Source organism: Melospiza georgiana, chromosome 13 (genome assembly GCF_028018845.1).
Source record: "Melospiza georgiana isolate bMelGeo1 chromosome 13, bMelGeo1.pri, whole genome shotgun sequence".
In the NCBI taxonomy this organism is placed as follows: domain Eukaryota; kingdom Metazoa; phylum Chordata; class Aves; order Passeriformes; family Passerellidae; genus Melospiza; species Melospiza georgiana.
The window spans coordinates 13,853,201-13,875,047 of NC_080442.1; the positions used below are offsets into that span (position 1 = coordinate 13,853,201).

General features: G+C 42.8%; 1 protein-coding gene across 1 annotated transcript in view; it reads right to left on the reverse strand.

Moving 5' to 3' along the window:
- Positions 1-21,847, reverse strand: part of AGBL1 (AGBL carboxypeptidase 1) — a 246,550-nt gene that overhangs the window by 66,752 nt on the left and 157,951 nt on the right. The window contains exon 21 of the mRNA XM_058033641.1: positions 17,056-17,216. Coding sequence (XP_057889624.1) covers positions 17,056-17,216 — 161 coding nt within the window. The remainder of the gene's footprint in view (positions 1-17,055; positions 17,217-21,847) is intronic.

Genomic DNA, 21,847 nt, shown 5'->3' on the forward strand with positions numbered 1-21,847 from the left:
ACCAAAGTAAGACAAAAATTGCATTAGAATTCAAAATAATTTTGATGAACTAGAGATGAAAAAAAATGTAACCTGAAAAAAAAAGTTGCAATTCAATAGGGTCAAGTACAAGTTACTTCAATTAGACAGGACAGGAATAATCAATGGTACAAACACAGAAAATGAGGAGCAATGACAAGATAGTATTTCTACTGGGAAAATATACTGATTTGCTTTATTGAAAACAGCAAGCTGAACATGAGCCACCCATTCCTTTCTTTTACAAAAATGCAAATACAACACTGTGTGGGTATAGAGAATTTAAGATGACATATAAATTAATCTGTTCTTTCTTGATCCAGTATTATTATGATCTCTGCTACAGATCTGTTTCCAGCTTTGGAAAAGCAATTCAGGGAGGACTTGGTTCAACTGAAAAAGGTGCAGAAGACACATTGAAGTAATTAATTCTATATCTAGGCTGGATAGGTAAGAAAATGACTGTCCAGGACTTCCTGTAGCAAGACGGATACCTGGAAAATATAAAGCTAGTAGGAACTAAAATAGATTATTTGGAGAAAGTCTGGTAATTCCATTATTAAAGCTCTCCTAGAAAAGATTAGATTAACATAGCAAGAGTGGTACAGGTGAAGTTGATCCTCACTGCAGGAAGCTGATGACCTCTGGAGATCCCTGCCAGCCCTTAACTCCTCCAATTTTATGCAAACACAAATGAAGTTTAAAGTTCATTCCCCACAGTGATAAGAGAGGAGGAATAATTTCCATACCAACTGTCAGAGCGGGGCTGTAAGAGCTCAGGCTGGCCAGAGCACTGCAGGGGGGCTGCCATCCTTTCCCACCAACCATAGCAGGAATTGCTGCATATCACAAATCAGAGGCAGGAAAAAGCCTGCACATGGCTCCCAAACTACAAAAATCAGTCTTTACTGGAGACAACAGCATTAAAAGCCAATCACTGTAAGGTCAAAAGACAGGGAGATGAGGAGGTGCAGGTCTATATCAACATGTCCTGATTAAACTGTGCAGTGTTAAAGGAAAGCTTGAATAAAACTTGTTCAAGCTACACCATGACAGCATCACAAGTCATTTCACTCTTGCAAACTCACTCCTGCTCTTTAGAAGTCCACAGCTGATCAGAAGGAAGGGAATTAGCAGGAGCTTTCACTGATGAGCTGCTGGGCACAAATGCTTTAATGAAAGCTGTGTACAATACATCAGCAGCAAGCAAGCTTGGCAGGGCTGTTCTGGCTGGGTATTAATTTACAGCAGCAGAGATGAAGGAGAGAGGCCACTCTGGGCAGAGCTGCCAAGTGAATCATGAGCAAAGGGCTCCCCTTCAGAAGGCTGAGCTGGGAACATGGCACCGGGAATTCTTTTTCTTACAAATCTCATCTAATCTCTTCTCTCTAAATCCCTTTTCTTTTCTAGGCTTTGTTTCTCTGGAGCCACTTCCAACATTCCTTTGTTGTGACTGAAGGAAGGAAACCAAAGAAGCAGCAAAGCATTTTGCTGTATTAAAAGCACAAAGAAGAAATATTTTCCTCCTTGAATGTAAACTCTGCATTCTCAACTGCTCTGTTCCAAAGCACAGAGAAGTCTTCAATTGCCTTGTGTCACATCCACAGGACAAGCTGATATTTTATCAGCCAGGTGTGGATTACAGAGGACCGAATTATCACAGTGTAAACTCTGGACTGAATTCTGTATAACTGTATAATCCATGGACCTTATATTTACTTTCCCATCAGCATTTTAGCAAAGGCTGCTAGAGAGTTTTTAGATTGGGTCTGAGGAGATGCATTTCCAGCTTTCACACTCTGATATGAAGAGGTCTAAACTCCAAAAGAGAAAGAGAAGAGATTTCAGCCCTAGACTATGCCTTCTGTTCTCTTTTTATGTTTTTTTCCTGTCCTCCCCAGTTACTTACCCTACGACTAGTGGAACCTATGAAGGGTGTGTAAAACAGATGGGATGAATTGCTCTCAATAACTGTAAAGAAAGTGCTTGAAAACTAGCATTGCCAGATACAAAACTTTTAGATGGTTAATAAAGTTGGTGAATGCATTTGGTGGGCCTTGGGAAGGACTTGGGTATAATTTTTCTTTGTGTATATGTGTTTGCCCCTCTGCCATCAATTCCTGTATTAAGTGGAATAAACTTTACCATGACAAGCTATAGGTAGGCAAAATAAAAAACAAACCTGTGCCTCATGTCTTCCAAAATTGAATTTGTTTTGGTGCTATAAAATCTCCATCATGTTGATTTCAAAGGCAAACTCCTCTAACACTTTATGCACTGCTGCTGCTGCTGGGAGATTTATTCACATCCCAAGCAGAGTACTTTATTTCAGGTGTCCAGGAAGACTATGTCCTTTGGCTTTTACCTCTGGTGACTTCCTCAATGCATTACTTTTCCCATCCATAGGCCAGAGTATATTATAGATTAATACGGCTCAGCAACTCACAACACACAGATTGCCAGCCTCAGTAACCAGCCCGAAGAATTTTGAGGACAGTTGTTATTTACAGAAGGTGAGAAGAGACCCAGCAGAACACTTAGCTCTAAATAAACAATGTGGAAACTTCACTACCCAGGAAGTCCTAAGTGGCAAATAGGCAGCTCAGATGTTCCCCAGCGCGGTTTGATTGCGTTCCTGCTGAGACTCAGCGAAAGCAGGAGCCAGGAAAGGGTAAGTGAGGAAGCAGGGGGCCTTTCTCACATGGATCCACTCTCATTCCAACCAGTGTTTAGCTCTGCTTTGTTAGTTCATTAAGATGGTGCTACAGAAACCAAGCTCAGCACTAATCTGCTGTTCCAGCCTGGCCCAGGGACAGGGACCTTGTGGCGCCTGGCAGCAGCAGGACTCACCACCAAGGCTGTGCAGGGACCTGGCAGGATTTTACAGCTCAGAACAAAGAGAAACAACAGAGTTCTTTTCTTTTCCTTCCTCCTCCATTCCCCTCACCAGGGTATCCCTACTTGGCAGCACTAAAGGAGACATTTCACCTGCACTGCAAGCAGGCTCGTGCTGAAGTGCAGAGAGCAAGACAGGCAGCATAAATCTTGATTTAACAAGAATAGGGCTGTGTGGGTCCTAAATTAACCCCGAGTTCAAGCTACAGCCTAAGAAAGATTCATGGAGAGAAGCTTCCCATTAGACTCCAGCCAAAGCCCATCTACTTGGAAACACACTGGAATTTACCTCCATCCTCCCCTGCTGCTGAGAACTGGAACACAGAGGGCGTGCTGGGGGTCCTGAGAAGTGCCACATGGAGGATGGTGTTTTAGCACTTTACCTCACTTAAATCTGCATGTGGTTTCTGCTCACCCTCATGCTAGGGAGAAAAATCTCACCAGCAAGCAGCTGCTATTGACTGGAGGATTTGCAATCAAGCTCTAAATTTAGCAAGGTGCCATAACAGAGAGGGCTCCCACACTGCTGTTAACACCAGGAACCAGAGTTTAGTGATGTGAACGGGCTGATAATAGCTTCTGTCCTCGCACTTTGTGGTTAGATGATGCCAGCTGCTGAATGTCTTCCTGCAGCTTTTCTGATACACCATTATAACCAGCCAAATGCTGGGCTAAAATAAAACTTGCCAGAGTTCTGGTATAAAATTTTCTGTACCCCAAGACCAGCTCTTGCTGAACTTTGAAGTCGGTGGTTATCTTGAAGAAAACCCTTTTCTGAATTTTGGTATGAACCTCATTAATGAGTTAATTCCCTGATAATCTGTTCTCTTCTTTGTGCCTGTTTCATGATTAATTTTGTTCCAGTGAATTTCCTTTACTGACTGCAGAGTAGAAACAAATTTCCTGTCTTATTAATTTCCACTTTTGACCCATCATCAGGGACTAAACAAGGGCATATCTCCCCACGTCTTGATTTTCTTAATCATTACAGAGCACAGGTAAGTTCTAGAAAAAGAAGGTGCAGACAAGGGAAACTCTCCAGTTTTTGCAACTACTATAGAGAAGATGGAGGTAGTGTGGGCATTCAGAAGGTGTAAAGGCTGTGAAGTAGTTGAAAACCCTGCCTGATTACATTACCCACAAATCTGAGTCCTGCAAGGCTGCAGAGTGCACAGGAACATTATCCAGTGACAAAAATCCCCCAGACTAAACAACAAAAAAAACCCCAAACAAAATAATAAAAAAGCCCACCAGAAACTACAGGGATGGAAAGGTCACCTTCCTGGGATCAAGCTGTCCTTTGGGGCATATTTTTTCTTTAAAAAAAAAAAAAAAAAAAAAAAAAGGTAGCAAAACCAAGCCAGCCTCCCTCTCTCAAAATTAAAACAAAATGTACTAGGGCTTTCTGTGTGACATCCATGGTAGAACAGTGCTGCCAGCAATTAGCATCACAAGCCTCCCTCCTGATGCCACAGCGTGTCAAGGACGTTTTTAATGACAGACCAAGGGCACGGCTCTCTGTGAGGTGTTTGGGCTGTGTTTACAGCAGCCTTCCTGGCACACAAATCCAGGGTCCCACAAGGGAGGCACTAAGGGCAGGAAGGCATCACAAGGCAGGAGAGATCTCCATGCAAACAGCAATGCTGCTTCCATGGCTGTTCCTGTCACACCTGCAGGGCACCAGCTCTGAAGTTTCACTGAACATTTTTTCTGCTGCTCCTTCCCCAATGGCTGGCTGCTGTTAGAGTCACTCTGAGAGGGGATGGAAAGGCCACAAAGGAGACACAAGGAAAAATATACTGAAAAGGGCAAAGAGCTCAGCTGTTCCTGGCCATTATCCCTTCTCAGGTAAATTCCAGCCTCCAAGCCAGAGTATTCAATTCCTGAGAAAATTCAGGAAATTAGTGGATGCTGTGTTACAGAAGAGCCTTACAGACAGCCTGACACTGGTGAGGGCAAACTCCTGATGGACCATGGCCTACACAGGGAGCTGGGCTGGCAAAGGGAGCAAGGACCAAAAATCAGGGAAGGGCATGGGGTGCACTGCTCCCCACTTCAGTGCATCAGTAAATGCTGGGTCATGCACGACCAGACTTCCCAAACAGCCTGGGATGGAGCCAGATGCACTGCAGGCTTAGCCTTCAGGCCTTGCTCTCCAGGGACCTTCTCTGCTCTAAGTCTTTGATCATGAGCAGCACATTTGCACAAAAAGAGTTTGGATATGATTTTAAAACGTGAGGGAGCAAAGTGAACAAAAGCCATGTTTCTGCATCTCATGTCTCCAATCTGTTTCTCCTTGAAAGGGGCAAAGACACCTCAGAGACATTGTCAAAGTGCCTAAACCAATTTTTCAGCCTAATCCATTATTTATATTTCCACTCAACCCTTTTTTTAATCCTGAGTTCTTGAAATTAGGTTCTGTAATATTGAGAATCACTCCCATGAGCTGAGGGGAAGGCAGGGAGAGGGTTTAAGTCTTGTCCTGCCCTTGCCCTTCCAAATCCACCTCTGACAGGGCCTGTCCATCTTTTCCTCTCTGTTCTGTACCTCTCACAAACTACCAGCATCACATCCTCATCCACTTGTTTCTCTATTTTCTGCTCAGTCCTTTCTGGGATATTTAGGTAAGAATAAGCACTTTCTCCAGGACAGAAACATTAACACTGAAATCTAAAAGGTCTAAAAAAGGCATCAATTTTTATGGGCATGCACACAAGAGACTCTGGTGTTCTTCACCAACCCCATTTGTGGCCCGTAATCCTCCAAGAAAACTGCTTCAAGGTAAAAGGGTTTCTCCAATATAGTTCATCAAACCAGATGAGGATAGAGCTGATTAATCCAGGAAAACACCACCCTTCTTGAAAATAATAAACCTCAATTGCAAGGCCACCAACAACACTAAAAATACTACAAAACTTACTTTAAAATATGCCACACTTTCCCTAGAAAACCCATTCTGAATTCTCAGTTTCCTGTATCTCAAATATACCACATAAATAAGCAGGGTCCAAAGTAGGTGACAAAAGTAGTTAGAGGCATGAAATTTAAAAAAATTCTCCTCTTTCATGACTAGATGCATGAGAAGGGAGGTGATAGCTGTTTACAAAATGCCTGGCAATTTAGGCACTCTCAATTATTCTGTTACAGTGGAGGATAAAGATGCATTTGCAAAGGTGAAAGAGCAGTGGATGAAAGGAAATATTTTCATTCCTCACAACATGCAGCTAATCTATAAAACTCACAAGATAGCAGGGTGCAGCGAGGAGCAACGCAAGACTCAAAAAGCACTAGTAAGTTATACAGAAAATGAGAGCACTGGAACATTTCATTAGACTGAATTATTGTTATTATAATTATTCAGAAATGTTACAAATTCTCGTGTTCCCAGGTATAAATAAATCACTTTCTGAAGATAGAAAATCATTTCCCCAGGGGATAGGGGCATTCTGCAGTTGCCCACTATGGCAAGTGGTTGCATCCCTCTATGATATCCCCATTGCCAGGAAGGACATTTGACTGTACTAAAGCACTACAGCACATCCTCTCTCATGATTCACTTTCTCACAGATGAAAACACAAGTTGTGTGCTAGAACAAAAAAATTAATTATTAATTCCAGGAAAAGCCTGACAAGCTAAATCCGGGTAGCAACACTTTCCCCAAATTCTTGGCTGCCCCCTGCAGTTCAATGGAAGATGAGGCGCAGCTTTATTCCTTGGAATGGGTATTTGCTTTCTCTTTGAATTGCATGGGACTTTTATCTTCTAACGAGACGCTGGTGCTTTTTGGAGGGTGCTGTAAAATGGCATCTTCAGAAAATAATTCTCAAGTACAGAGTGTGATGTAAAAGCGTGTTGGGTAGGCTAGACAGAACAAACAGATTAGACAGAGAAATAGGGAACAGATGCTTTCTATTCTTCAAGTTATTCCTAATTTCTGATCATACTGGCCTGATAGCAGAATCTTGTTCAGGCATTCAGCTGCTTTTATTGCTTATTCTCCCTTACAAGTCCAAATCCTCAAATTCATGTTTAAATAGGGATTTAAGGTAGTAAGTAACTGTTAAAGCTTAAAAGGAAGCCATTATAGATTAAATGGTGAATAATGGGCCATAGATAAAGCTGCTGATTAAGTATTTTTAAATGGTTAGAGGTATATTTGAAAGTCTAACCAGAAAGCATGCTATTGTTGCCTTAAAAATGAAATCTGACCTTCCAGAAATTTAAATTTTCCTCCAGTTAAAAACAAGTTTTAACAAGAACAAATAGAAATAGGAATGGAAGATGGCCCAGGGGGAGGAAATGGAGAAAAATACCCCGAAACGGAGACAAAGAGAATGTGTTTTCTTTCCTCTTACACTGTTCTAAGACTCCCTCTCCTTGCTGCTCTGACAGCAGCCCTTGCCCTGGCATGATGACTTCCTTTAGCACTAATGGTCCAGGCAGCATCAGCAGCCTCCACCTTCAGCATCTTCCCAGAGACACAAGAGCAGCAGCAAGAGACAATCTTTCCTTGGGGAAGGAAAGCTCACAAGAAACACGTGTGGTTTTCCATTTGTTTTGGCCATCTTTGTGTCCATTTGTATCCCAATCCAATTCTAGCAGAGCCACAATTTTCCATAGAGTTCCGCTGGTGAATCTTTGCTTCTTTTCCCACTATCCCCATCCCCTGGGCACACTGAGCCCTTCCAGCACGTGACAGCTCCATCTGCACTGTTCCAGCCTGGAATCAGCCCCACACCTCTCACATTGCACTGTGCCATCAGTAAGAAAGGGGCAGTGCTCTGTCCTGGGCTGGTGGAGAAGGTTCCTTCACCTGGGCTGCATTGCTAAGTGCTACAGAGTGGCCAGGGCCAGAGACAGATGGGGCTCCACCAGCATTGAAAGAGAATGGCTGTACTTGAAAGAGAATTCTCCCTACATTCATAAGAGTAGGATCTGGGACGTTAAGCTTGAGTACATTTTTGCTCTGCAGACAAAAAAAAAAAAAAAAAAAAAAGCTAAGTATTAATTTCATTTGCATCTTCCCCCTCACATCCTTCTACTCTCAACTCCAGCCTAATTCCCATAAGTTCTTTTTTTACAGCACGTTAAGCATACACATCCTAATAAATCCATATGGTTTCTGAGAGAATACAATGAATTCTCAGGGGCTGCAGGGATTGCCTTTCACGTTTGCACCTCTGTGCATGAGCACTCATCCACTCTGGTGCGCGTGTGTGTGCTGGGGCCTGAACCACAACGGGTTCAGGTTTATCTCCTGTCTCACACAGCTCCTCTGCCTGTCTCCCTGTGCAGCACCCAGTGAGGCAGCAAGAGGCAGGGTCTGCGTGTGAGTCACAGCCACAATACACTGAACAGCCAGAGCCCCTGACAGAATATACAATGCAGCTGAGATGTCAGTGGAGGTGGCTTTGGAGTGCTTTAAAATGCTGTTCAAGTGCCAACTTTCACCTGCAAATATGACACTTTGCTCGCCCACCCGCTTTCCTTCCAGGCTATGTGCTCCTCTTACCGCAACTTGACAGCTTTAATTATAAATTTCTCTGCCTTCTCTACCCCTTTAACCATCAAGTCTCTGATTTGTCTGGCTAAGTTTTTGAAATGATCCAAAGACAGCAGCTCACACAGCAGAGGAGAGCTGGTCAGACTCTCATTTTCAGACCTGGCACCAGACCAAAAGGACTCACAACACTGCATTTACCTCAAAAGCAGAAATCCCTGCTCTTGTTTTCTCTTTGCAGAGAGAGGAGGCAGCAATGGGGACACAATGAGACCATTAGGGTTGTTAAACTAAATCCATTTGGGACTCTTTACCTCTTATTGTTTGAATATTTTATACAGGTACAAACTTCTGGTGAAAAACTGGATCCCCGCTGGTGGTTTTACAGGGGATTTGGTTCCTTCTAGCCCCATATTTCACCCATGACAGCAAAACCTATTTCAGACAGTGGCAATATATGCACTACTACTCTCAGCACCACATCCTGCTCTGCAGGACTGGAGCCTCTGATGCTGGGTAGGTGGGGAGACATTCTGCTCTCTAGAAGCTCACAGAGCACTGGCACTCATTCTGCTTTGCCTCTGAGTTCTGTGATTCTTGGACATCTGAGCCTCTGTGCTGGATTCAGGGGGTGAGGAATGCCACATGGTGAAGCCTTTGATAATCCAGGTAATCCAGATCTAAGTCTCTTGTTCCTGTGTTCTATGCCACATGATTAACTCCCCAACACATGGGATAGAAAAGTCTATTTTGATCCTCAGCCAGTCCAATTTTCACCTGCATGATTGTGTTCTTCAAAAAGCTCTAGATTTAGACAGATTTAGAGGTCAACTGAAGTGACAACTGCAATGAAGAGGGGAAAAATACACAACATTGCAAAAAACATGTTTACTTCTAAAGGTTGGACATTTCATCTAAGTACCATCCTAGTCACTCCTTCCATTGCTTTGCCTGCCTGAAAGAAGCTACTGTAGCATCTACTGGTATGGTATGAAATATCTGACTGTTCTCTGGTTTCCATAAATCTCAAGTTATTTTGGGACTCTGGGAATACCATTTGGAAAAGTTCCACAAGGAAACACTAAACAGCCAAGATCCTTGAAACAACCTTTGTGTTTATTTATGGTTCCCCCCTACACAAGGACTCCCACTACAGGGAGTGCACAGGGATACACTTGTGCATCCATATCCTCTGAATAATGTCAAACAACTGAAAACAAGGAACAGGGATCACCAGCAGAGTTGCACTGACAAAGTCTGCTCCTCCTGATCTTGTGCCAGAGCTCTAAATCTAATGCAACAGGTGTTCAGCTGCTGCTGCAGCATGGATATAGCCTGCATAGGGCTATACATAGTGCTCTGAACCTGCCTCTTCAGCACCAGACCTGTGACAGGTTCAATCTGAAATCCCACCTCTGCCTGCATTCAAAATGATCAATAGTCCAAACAGACTGACTCTCCCATTACCCTTTGCATCCTCTCAGGAAAAAAAAATCCAAGCATTTGTTCTGTTCTGGTGGCAGCAGTGTCCTGGCCTGTATAAAAGCCACTTCAGAGAAAAGAGTGCACCCCTCACAATGCATTGCTTTGGGGAATGCTCCGTAAATGGGAACTTCTGAACCCCTGATGGCTCTCTGCTTTATTTTTCTATCTCAGCATGTGAAGGGCCCCAGTGGCTTTCATATTTCAAGTTAGATCTTCAGGGAGAAAGACTGCAGCACAGAAATACAGATGCTCCTAATCAATACCAAAATGTCTAATGGCAGACAGCACCATAGCAATATGCCTCACAGAAAGGGCACTGCAGAGCCCATTTGTTCTGCTGGGTATATACAAGTTCATTATCTGTAGTCCAGTCAGATCTGTGTGAGTATGGTAATTTGAATAACCTCAGACAGACACAATAGCAAGCACTGCTTCTGTGCATGTTTGAAGTTCCTCCTATGATCTCTTTCTCTTCCCATTTGCTCTTTTCCTCTCCTTTCTTTCTGCATCTATTTAAATTGCTATTATTAGCTAAAAAAGGATAAATTAATTACCTCTGAAATGAGCATGAATACTTATACCCAGCCTGGCATAGCTGGAGCTGGCATTTGATAGCAGTCAACAGAAGCTGAGCAGCTTGCAAGGCATTTCAGAGCAATAATAAAAATCAATAGGAGGAAAATAAGGACAGCTCTAGAAAGTGTTAATGAAAAGTTGCTGAATTTCAGTGGCTCACCTGTGAACAGCTACATGAAAGCCTTCTGAATACCAAATATACTCATTATAGGCTGCATTGCTTGGCTGAGCCTCCAAAGGATTCTCTGGGTTTGTATTCTCACAATAACAAAGGAGAGGCACAGAAGAGAGCAGGATAAGAGGGATGGAGGGGTGGACAGAAGAAGGTTCACATTTTTATTTTGAAAATAAGATTATCGAGGCATATAAAAACAATAAAATCTAAAATTTATAATAGATTCAAACTTGAAATCTGAGGTGTTTTTCCTCTCAATAGCAGAGGCAGCAACTCTTTAGGTCAGACCCTGGGGGTGCAAGCAGGTACCACTCTATTGCAAGATCAGTGTGAAAGATTGCTGGAGAATGTTATAAAACAGTCAGGCGTTAAAGCAGTTCCTGAGCTGATCCTAAATGGTTACTGCAACATAAGACTGCTCTGAAGCCAAAGCCCAGCTTCAGCCACTCTCACACCTGTCACACTGAATTAACATTAGACTGTGCTCTCACAAGTGTTTTATGAAATGCATTATAGAAACTCCTTTTGCCCCATGCTCTGCACAAACGTGACAAAGTGGTGTGGCTTACTTAGGTAAATGCATTCCCACAGCACTTTTCTCTCCAGCATCCAAATACAGAAATATCTCATGCAGAGATGCTCATATAACAGCAGAAATTTCAGATTCCTTTACCAGCAATAAAGTTTGTGACTAAGCGAAAAAATAGAATCAATAAACACCCTCCTCTTCTGAAAGCTGCCACAAGGTATTTAATGTCTACAGATGATCAAGGTTAAAAATGCACCAAATCTTTACTTAGAGAAAAATGGAACTCCAGTCAAATAAAAACCCGAATCAAATCTGGTCAAATAATTCCTGCTGTGGTTGGATTCTCTAAGGGATGAAGGAGCACTCTCATCTTCAGGAGCTGGGAGGGGATGGGGTGCTGTGCAGGGTGAACTCCTGTCTTGCACCTAAACCTTTCAGCTGCAATTTGCTTCAGGATGTAAAACCAAAACAATGTAACACTGACACCCACATTCACCTGTAAGAATAGGAAGAGCTATCACAACCATTTTCCATTACTGCATGTGGATAAAACACAACATTTCTGCTATTCAAAGACGCACTGAGGATGCCTCAAATGAAGTGAGCATGCTTTGCTCCAGCTGCATTTCTTGTTGTTTGAACTTTCCTTTTTTTTGTTTGCTTCATTTCCACAAAATCACTTTCATTTGATCTGAATCACCTTTCGGCCACACAGTTTAAAAGAGGAGTGAAATTGCTTGCACAGCTATAATCAGGGGAAGGTGCATTATAGTGAAAAGATGGGAGATTCAACAGTTCAATACTATCCAGGATCATGATGGAGGTATAGAGGAACAGCACACACATTTCCAAATGACCTGCAAATCCCTCTTGTCAGTTCTGGCTTTGCCATCCATGCACTGACCAGTCTAACTCTGCTCACTGCATGGAAGATGAAGAGATTACATGTGGACAAAGAAACAGAGAAATTATTAAGCCTTCTGTTTTTTGATTAATAGCAGAGCTAGATGTATTTACCATCTGGGGTGGAAAGAGATTTGGCTGTGCTCAAGAAAGGTAAGAAATGATTAAGAAACACAGGAGATAAATAATGTCTGAGTCAGCAGAAAATGACTTCACAAAAGTCTATCTCAATACCTGAGGTGTCTCATGAACAAATGGCTGCAATTGCTGCAGTGTATGCAAAACATTTCCTAGCACAACCTGGAGAGCTGGGAAAAAAAGAAAATTAAGGAATGTGCCATCAGTTTAAGCCAGAAGAAGGGGATGATATTGGAGAGAGAGGGGATCCCTCCTTGTCTCTCTCCAACCAGCTTTATGTGAACAGCCACTTCCCATCCTCCGTGCGGTCATGAAAAATGTGAAGTTACCTGGACAGTAAACTTATTTACTTTTATAGGAAATGAGGCATGAAAACTATTATAAAACAACCACGACGTCCAAAGTACAAGCTGCATTTCACTTTCCCCACAGAAAGGTTCTGAATGCCAGAATTTACTGTAAAGCATGGTGAGATGCTGGAAACATCAGCAATTCTTCCTAGGGCATGGCAATACTGCCTTGTGAGGCCAAGTTTGAGAAAGAGCAGAATAAATTGCTTGTATGAGCACCTGACACATGGCTTTGTTTGTTGAAAGTGGTTGCAAAGCTCAGAAAATTCTTCACATTTTTGGCCTTTGATTTTGTCAGAGGGGTCCATAAGATCAAACCTGGTGGAAATATCATTAAGGAAAAGAAAAACCACAACAACTAAGTCCCTACAGAGTTCTCGTGTAACATGAGAGTGCCTGAATATGAGAGTCAATATCTGTCCCAGAAGCACAGATTGATAATTAAAAGACCAACTAATGCCTGGAGCAATTTAACCTTTCTTCCTCACATCACACATTGTAGCTCTAATGCATCTCCTGTGCTGCATCTTGTACCTCCTCCATTTTTGGCATGTTCCTGAGACAGCTGCCACGTGTTGAGAACAGAGCTGTTAGACCAACTTCATGGTATCCTGGGACACCATGTGTTTAGGGGAAATATTCCACTGTCCCATTAGCCACACAGCCCCACTGGTGGAAGTTCAGCCACTCTTTGTTATTCTCAGAGCTACCTGAGAACAACGAGTAATAAATAAATTCACTGCCTCTGCTGGGAATTTATTCCAAGTGTGGCCCCACTCATGCTTGTGAATGATATCTTTTGCAGTTGACAATTTAGAGGAAAGAGAGACTGTGAAGTGGGGACGGGAAGAAATTCTTGTCTGTGCACCCAACTGTGCTTGGTTAGGTCTGCTAAAGGCTTCTTCCACCTTTCTTTGGCTCATTAGAGACAGCACACTGAGCACAACGGACTTGATGTGGTGTGAGAAATCCCCATTCTCACAGGGTGCCTCCTTCAGAGCAGGCACTTCCCTGACAGCTATTACCTGCCTCCAATTTACTGACCATGGCTCTGACAGAGCTCTATAAAGTGCACAGCAAATAGTTTATCCCAGGGAAGCAGGGTCCAGCCTGCTCCTTTATCCCCCTCACAGCAGCGGTGAGAGAATCAGGCTGCAGCACACCCAGAGCACACAGAGCCTGGAGAGGAAAATTAAAGGACACAAACAGTTATGAACCTTGACAGGTGAAAATGTTTGCTGTCGGAGGGAGATGCTGAGATGCCAAGTCAATGCCACGCACAGCAGACACCAGGGCAAAGAGAGACAAATGCAGGACATGAACTGCAGGGATTTCACAACAGAAGAGATCTCTGGCTCCACAGCTTTTGATCTCTGTACCTTTGCAATGAGACATTTCATCTGGGAGTCAGCTTTATCCAGTGCTGGATTAACTTCTTGTTCCACAGCTTGACCTGTCACCCAGAGTATTACAGAGATGGGCACTCAGAAGCCCATACACAGAAAACACATTAGATTGAGATAGATGTATTTAACATCAGCACTGTGCAATACATCACACTGCTCACAGCTTAATTTCAGCTTGATTTCCACAAAACAAAACCGTAACAACTAAGAAAAGCTCGTGTTTTCATCCAGGCTGAACAATACTAATCTTTTCTTTTGATTTTGGTGAATACTGCTATGGGAAGCCTCACCCATATTTTATCTCTTTCTAGACTCATCAGCAGGACAGTCTTTGGGACACATTTTCCTTTGCCAGAAAACATTAGCTACAGTAAAAGCTATTGCCTCCCACTTAAATATCTGTCATGCATATCATTTCCTGGGACCAGGACACTGCAGACTTCTGGAACAGGGATAGCTTGTAAGCTGTTCAAAACACACTGCTGTTAACTATTTAAAGCATTTAAGATAATAAAATCACCAAGTGACCACTCAAAACTTCTCCTGTGTTATACCTGAAGGATCCCTAAATCTGATTTTGCTTTGGCAAAGGTACACAGAAATGTGGGTATTTTTATTCACACCTACTCACACTTTCTGAGGCAAAGTATAGAAAGCATGTAAGGATACTGTGCATTTTTCTGGAAAGCACACAGGAAAACAGAGCTAATTTTAAACTACAAACATTTCACTCAAACCCACAGAGGAGGGTCTATCCTAGGAAGCAGCGTGGTATAATTTCCATTGATGTCATGATATACCAGCAGTAAAGCTGCAAGGTTTTGGTGCTACCTCTAAGAACTAGATTAGACTTAATATTTACAGATTAGTATTAGACTGAGTGTCACCCCTCAGCTTCCTCCAGAGAAATGTTTTGATAAAGAATAATTTTTTTTTTCCAAACCTGTGAGTAGAGAGAGGGTGTAGAAATAGTTGCCCTCCTGTCTGTATCAGTGAGCCCTCTGTATTTTGCATTCTTCCATTGGTTCCAATATTCCCACTAAAACCAAACCATGGAATTCTCTTGGCTAGGCTCAGAGAAACATGGGAGGGAAGTACTAATTTTCTGAATCAGAATCAATATGCTGCACAATCATTTTCCATGAATTATTTATTCTTAAAGAGAATATGCTAGCAAACACTTCGGTCCCTGCATCTTCCTTCACAAAGCCTTTTGCAACCAGCTCCTGCAATGTGACACCTCTGGGTGTGATTATCAATTCAGCTGCTTACCTGGTCTGCAAATGGTAACAAATTACATCCAAGCTAGTAAAATTTCACAAACTTGCAATTGCACCCAGTGAAGTGAAAATTAACACCTGCCTATCAATTGCCTGTTAGCAATGACATTCATTCCTGGAGGCCACGGAGGTTCTCACTACTGCTGGGCAAACTTGAAGAGGTAGAAGACTTTGCTTTCAGCTGCTGAGGACTCATGGGAGTTTTACAAAGTAAGAGAACTTTTATTTTTTGCTAACTTCTTTAAAAATATTTGTCACTCCTTCCTTCTGTACTGATCAACTACCACACAGCATTGGATAAACAGAATGAATTCCAATTAATATAAAGTCAGCTAAAGGAAAAAAGTAACAGAAGGCTACAAAGATCAGAGAAAATGCTCACTGAGTTACTGTGACCAGATGGCTTTTTGTCAATGTTTGAGAGAAGTCAGGGTTTGATGTTTTCCTTCCCCTACATTATTTTCATGCAAAGGCTCTTCTAGATCCAGTTCAAAAGTTCGATTTATATCCCAAAACCATCCACCCAGCCAGGCTCCAGCAGCTCCCTCTAATGACATAGCAATGATTTTTTGGACGGCTGTCCACAGCATGGATGGTGTTTAGCACCCACCTTAACTGCTTCATTTATATGTTCACACCACAAGTGAGCACATCTAATCCAAAGGAATGTCTCCACATTTTATCCCTCTTTTTAAACCGTCCCTCATAAACATTTAAAACTGTGAACAAGCTTGCAAGAATGGGTTTTGGCATGAGGAACAGGTGGTGCTAATGTTGGGTAAATGTTCCTGCAGGGGAGAGACTGGAAGTCTGCTATAAATTACAGGGGTATTTCTGCAACTGAAAAACTTGATGTTCATTGATGAAGCTGAGAGGACTCTTTGATGACAAAGCCATCGGGGAGCTTCAAATCATGTCACATCACTAAGTCTTCTTTCTCCATGTGTCTTGGAAAAACATTCTTGCAAACATATGTGATGCACATAGCACTAACAAGTGATGATGGCCTAGAGAAATTATGTGTTTCTGCTTCATCACAAATTCAAGCTGAATAGTCTCATACTCAGACACTTTTCCAGGTCAAATTCCTCTTGTATTTATAATGGGGCAAACTCACTTAAATACCTACCACTGAACATAGGAAGCAAGTAAATTAATTTTGCAATTTGGAAAAAACATGTCCTAAATAAGCAGCGGGATCAAAACTTCTTTCTGTCCATCAAAAAGTCACAAATCTATGCTCTAAATGACTAAAGGACTCCATGCAGTGAGGAAAAGAATTTATAGGAATATTCTTGCAGTATGAGGTCCACAATTTCTAAATCTTGCTATCAATGTCCTTTTATAATCTGCAATACTTGTTCCCTACAGCGCAGCACTTAGATAATGCCTTTCTGATAAGAGATCCTCTCCATGGAGGCTCTGAGCTGGACAGAACCCCATGTGACAGTGAGCAGGAAAATGTTTCCTGCTGATGAATTTTTCTGGGGCAGTACCATCCCCATGTGCCAGCGAGCAGTTTTGAGAGGAAAATGGAAAATCACTGGAAAACAGAGAACGGGTGCTTCTCTTTCACCTTTTTTTTCTCCCCATGAATGGCTGCAGGGCATGGACCCACTGTTTCAGTAGTTTCTTTGGGAGTCAATTACATCTCAATTCTAATTGCTCTCCATAAACTGCAGCTTCCAAGATACAAATCTCAGCCACAAGGAGAGCCCATTTCTGCAGATTTAAACCCAGAACATGCCCCACCAACTCCATTCCCACAGCAGAGCCCTGTGGATATGACGGTCACTGACCTTTGTGCCCTGTCTGTGATCTCCTCCTCCAGATCCAGCAGGAGTGCTGCCTGAGCCATCAGCTCCTTGCTGCAGGGCAGGGATTTGAGGTGCAGAATCAGCAAACCAAGGCAGAACTTGCTTCCCATCTCCTCCAGCTCCTGCGTTCCCAGCTGCAGGCCCTGTGGAGAGAAGCACAAGGTTTCATGATTCCTACATATGGAAGTTTCCCCTACAGAATCATTTGTAAATTAATTAACAGCACGTGGTCTACAGAAGCTATCCTAAAATAGCCTCTGTTTTACAGCAGGGGAAAACAGAGGCAAATAGTTTAAATGTCTCAAATAAATTTTCAGAAGTCGCTGTAAGAATTAGACTTAAGAATTGGACCCCAGGAGAATCTGACTGTAAATCCACTTTTAGAAATTATCCAGTTTTTCTTTTTCTCTCTAGAGGAGCTGTCTACCTAAGTAATGGGGGGGAAAAAGTCCTGTGATTATAAACATTAGGCAGTGGCAAAGATGGAAAAGGGAACTGGACAAGGGGAGAAAAGAGGGGAAGAGATCTTTAACAAGTTATGAATTGTTTTTTTAAGAAAATCAATTGCAAAGTAATTGCAAAATAACAGACACCTCCAAGGAATTTCTCAGTCTGTTAAAAGCTGGTGGCACAAACAGGATTTGTATTATCAACTCCATCAAGTTCTTCTTTCACAAGAGGAATTGTCCAAGCTGTGGATCCTTGCTGGTTGTGAATAGTCTGTGTTTGGTTTTACACCAAGGGCCTGCATCTGAGTAAGTCAGTGTAATTGATGGCAGTTTCATGCTTCTGGTGAGAGGAGGGCAGGAGACAAACAGAGCTCAGATAAACCAGAAAGGAACTAAAACTGCAGAGTCCCTCGTCCTTGGCACTCAGAGACTGCATCACCCATCAGGGGCTGGACCAGCTGCTGCCTCTGCCAACAACAGCCCTGTGTGGTGCTGCAGCAAAAAGCATCTCTGCAGCCAAGCTTCTGAGAGACCTCCAGCTCCATCCCAGGCTGTTTCCTTAGCAACTCTCAGGAGTCCAGAATAAGCCCTGGCCCTAAGCATGGTGTGAGCTGCACATCACTCTCCAGCAGGTATTTGTTAGTGAGCACCTCATGGGTACTGAACATATTATAATTTATATTATAAAACAGAATGTGTTCAGTAATCCGTGACAGGGGACAGAGCGCTGCTCTTTTCCTAGATAAAGTTATTTTTTGTAAAATGCTTTGGGATCCTGGGGTCTGAGCACCTCTGTATAGCTGGAAGATGATTTCTGAGCCAAAAACACACAGGTGGATGGAAGAAAGAAGAGATTTCACACATAAATGTCTGCAGCTCTCCTGAGGAGTTTTTCAGTGCATTTTTGTTAGAGGACAGAAACCATTTGCACAGCACCACTACAACTTCCTCTCTAGCAGGTCCAGCACATGCAAATATCATCTGGCATAAAAACCTCCCTCTCTGATCACATTGCCCTATAGACAAAATATTGTAATTCAGTTTCTTTTCTGAGGCCCTATGGGCAAAGCATGAAATCCATAGTTATGATGAACATAATGCAGAACTCAAATATGTTCTGAGTGACTGGACAAGGAAGGACCTACTCAGAAGAGCACACTCAATCTGAGGGAACAGCCTCAGTGCTAGGCAGGGTCTAGGGCCCCAGAAAACTGACTTTTATTCTCTTAAGCATGTTTATCACAGTGGTTAAATGTATAACATAATTTCTACTCTGCTCTTATTCACCTCTACTGCAAGTTTTGCCAAGCAAGATATGGGTATAAAAAAGTTTAGTAATAATTTATAAGAAAAACAAAAATGTAGGGAGAAGTTTATGGGAACTGAGGGTCATTAACACAAAACAATAAGAACGCTCAGCAGCTCTAAACAGATTCCTAAATGTTTTATTATTTTACTTTAAAAGACTGAAGATATTGTAGTGTGGCAGAGTTACAACCAGCAGGCACAAGTGGTGACATTTCAGAGAAAAAAAGATGTCATTTCCACAGCAAGGGAGTTATTTTCTCAGGGGCAAAAAATACAAAGAAAATCTCGAGGCTTTCCCTGGGGTGCATCTCAGGGTCTTGCTTCCAAGATTAAGGCAACATACCAAACAGCTATCAAGGAGATGCAAACAGTGCCTGAGCTGAAACTCAGCCTGTGGCTTTATGACTCCCTAGAGCTTTACTCAAGATATGGAAAGGCCTTAGGAAACTATGAGCAAAACAATAATAATAATGATATTAACACTATAACACACCTCAGAAGCCTAAGACAGTAACTGTTCATGCACTGAAGTCAGCTGCTGGATGATGCACCCATATTGCTTTGATGTTAGACAGCTCAGGAGTAGCAGCTAGAGACTCAGGCAGAGAATTGCCTGTTAGCATACTTTATTCACCTCAAACATGGACATCTATTTGTTTTAACTCAGCCAATTTTCTGTCTCCTTTCTCCCTCCCTCAGCAGAGGGAGGAAGGAGCGGGAGGTGCAGAGCAGCACTGCCATTAAACTGAAGCTGGGGACAGAGCTGACATGTTGAGCTAATGTTATTGATGGCATCTGCCAGCAATGCCAGGACCTGGTGTAGTGGTTAATAATCAGTCCCACCTGCAGTACTGAAAGGGAAGCCTGACCTCCAGGCATTTCCCTTGCAGCCATGGGGCACAGCCAGCTGCAAAAATTTTGAGATTGTGCTTACAACTCAGACTTATAAAAACATCCTAAAAGAAAGAAGGTAGAAAGGTAGAAATGATGCGGTCTGGTTGGGTCGAGGAGCTGGTAGGAAGCACAGCTCCATGGCAGGGAAGCTGTCTGGCTGTTACCAAGTGACAAGACGTGGTCTGTTTGTCACAGCTGTACAGGAGGAAGCTGCTCTGCCTGCCAGCACCTCCCCTGCAGTGTCCTGCCAGCCTGGATTCTCACTGACCCCATCTTCCTCTCGGGCACAGGGCTCTGTCCCCTCCTCTGGTCACATCTGTGTGGCCAGCGGAGCATGGTGCAGAGCCTCCCATGCCAGAAGGGTCCAGGTGAATTCTGAAGGAGGAAGCAGCACCCCTGCACCAGAAAGCTGCAGACAAGCTCATCAGTCCTAATTAGTGCAGCCTCAGAAACATGCTAACTAATCCACCCTACTTTAATGATCAGCTCAAAGCTCCACACAGGTTTTGCTCTCCATTACATCAGAGCACCAGTCTGGACCAGCATCAGCTTGATGCACCAGATTCCTCTGCACAATGCAAATTGGTCCCTTGGGCTCTGTCATGCAATAATCTTCTGCAGAGATCATGTTAAGGGATAACAGGTTAATTGTTTCCTGGCTATTATAGAGAGTAATGGAGCTGAAAAACTTTTCTTAAACCCTTTTCACTGCAACAGACAGAATGGGAGGAGGTGATGCCAAATAACAGCCCAAGTTAAGATTATATTTATTTTCCACTGTAATACAAAACAGGGGAACAAAAATAAAAGACTTATCATTTGGCCTCAACACTGTCAATACAAATTTTCCTAAACAAAATGGATCAAATTGTATTGGAAAAGCAGTTCATTCATGCTCAGCACTGATGCATCAAATGAATACCCACAACTGAATATTTCCAATATCTCTCAGCTTGCCCTCAAAATTCTTCCCAGGCTAAATGACAATGTAATGGAAAAACTTTATTATTCATTACTCATGTTCTTTAAATACTCCAGGAGACAAAGACAGTGAGAGTTTTGTATCACAGATATTGTTGAAGGAGGTGGAAAGACTCCAGGAGTTAAATTAGAGATTTCTCCACAAGGGTAATGAGAATTACAGTAAAATTAGAGCTGGGAGATTCTAATAAATACAAGTGCAGAGAAAATTTCAGAGGGATCGATTTTTTCCTAAAAGGGATTTTTGACATTCAGCACAGCCACATCAGTGGCCTCTCCTGCTTTAGGTCACTGCTCAGTCCTCGGGGCATCAGCTTTTCCCTGCAAACCCACTTCCAGTCAACACATATACACACACACTTACAGAATATTCCCTGCATCTCAACAGCTTTACACATGCACAATGGCTATGCCCTCAGGCCGGGTATAAATAAATTGACAGTCTGGTTTCTCACTAATTCCATCAGTGAGCTCTCCCTCGGAATACTAATCAAAACCATTTGGAAGCTCTAGAGGACAAACTGAGGGAGCTGAATGAAGCATTTGGTGCCTGGTGTCTGCAGCCTTAATTTTAGCTCGAGCCAGCCCTGAAGGTTACTGTACTTTCAACCCCTGTGAATGAAAATACACAGACACCTGCTGGGGACCTGGCTATTTGGACAGCTAGGACAGAAGGGAATAACCCAGGTTTTCTCATACCCCAGAGATCCCTCAGCAGCAGGAATGGTATGCAAAACAGAGGAAGTGGAGGGGATGGGAATTTGGGCCAAAACATATCAAGAGGATTAAGCGAGTGGAAAAGGCTGAAGATGCAAGGGAAAAAAATAAAACAGGCTAGCAAGAATTTCTAGAAAGATGAGAGGGACTGGAGTTAGAGACAGATAAAAGGGTGGGGGAGATAAAAGGATGAGAAAGAAGAAAGGGTTGTTGAGGTCAATGGATGCTGATACAGAGGAAAGGTAACAAGAAAAACGCTGATGGCAACCTTGACCACCTTGGCACCCTTGGGGAAGTCGCCTTGCTCTGCACATCTGTCCTCATTACATCTGGTGCTCTGCCCACACGGTGAGGAGAAAAGTCCTGACTTGCTTTGAACCTCCTCACAAAACTTCTGCTGATCTCAGCTGGTGTTTCAGCTGAGC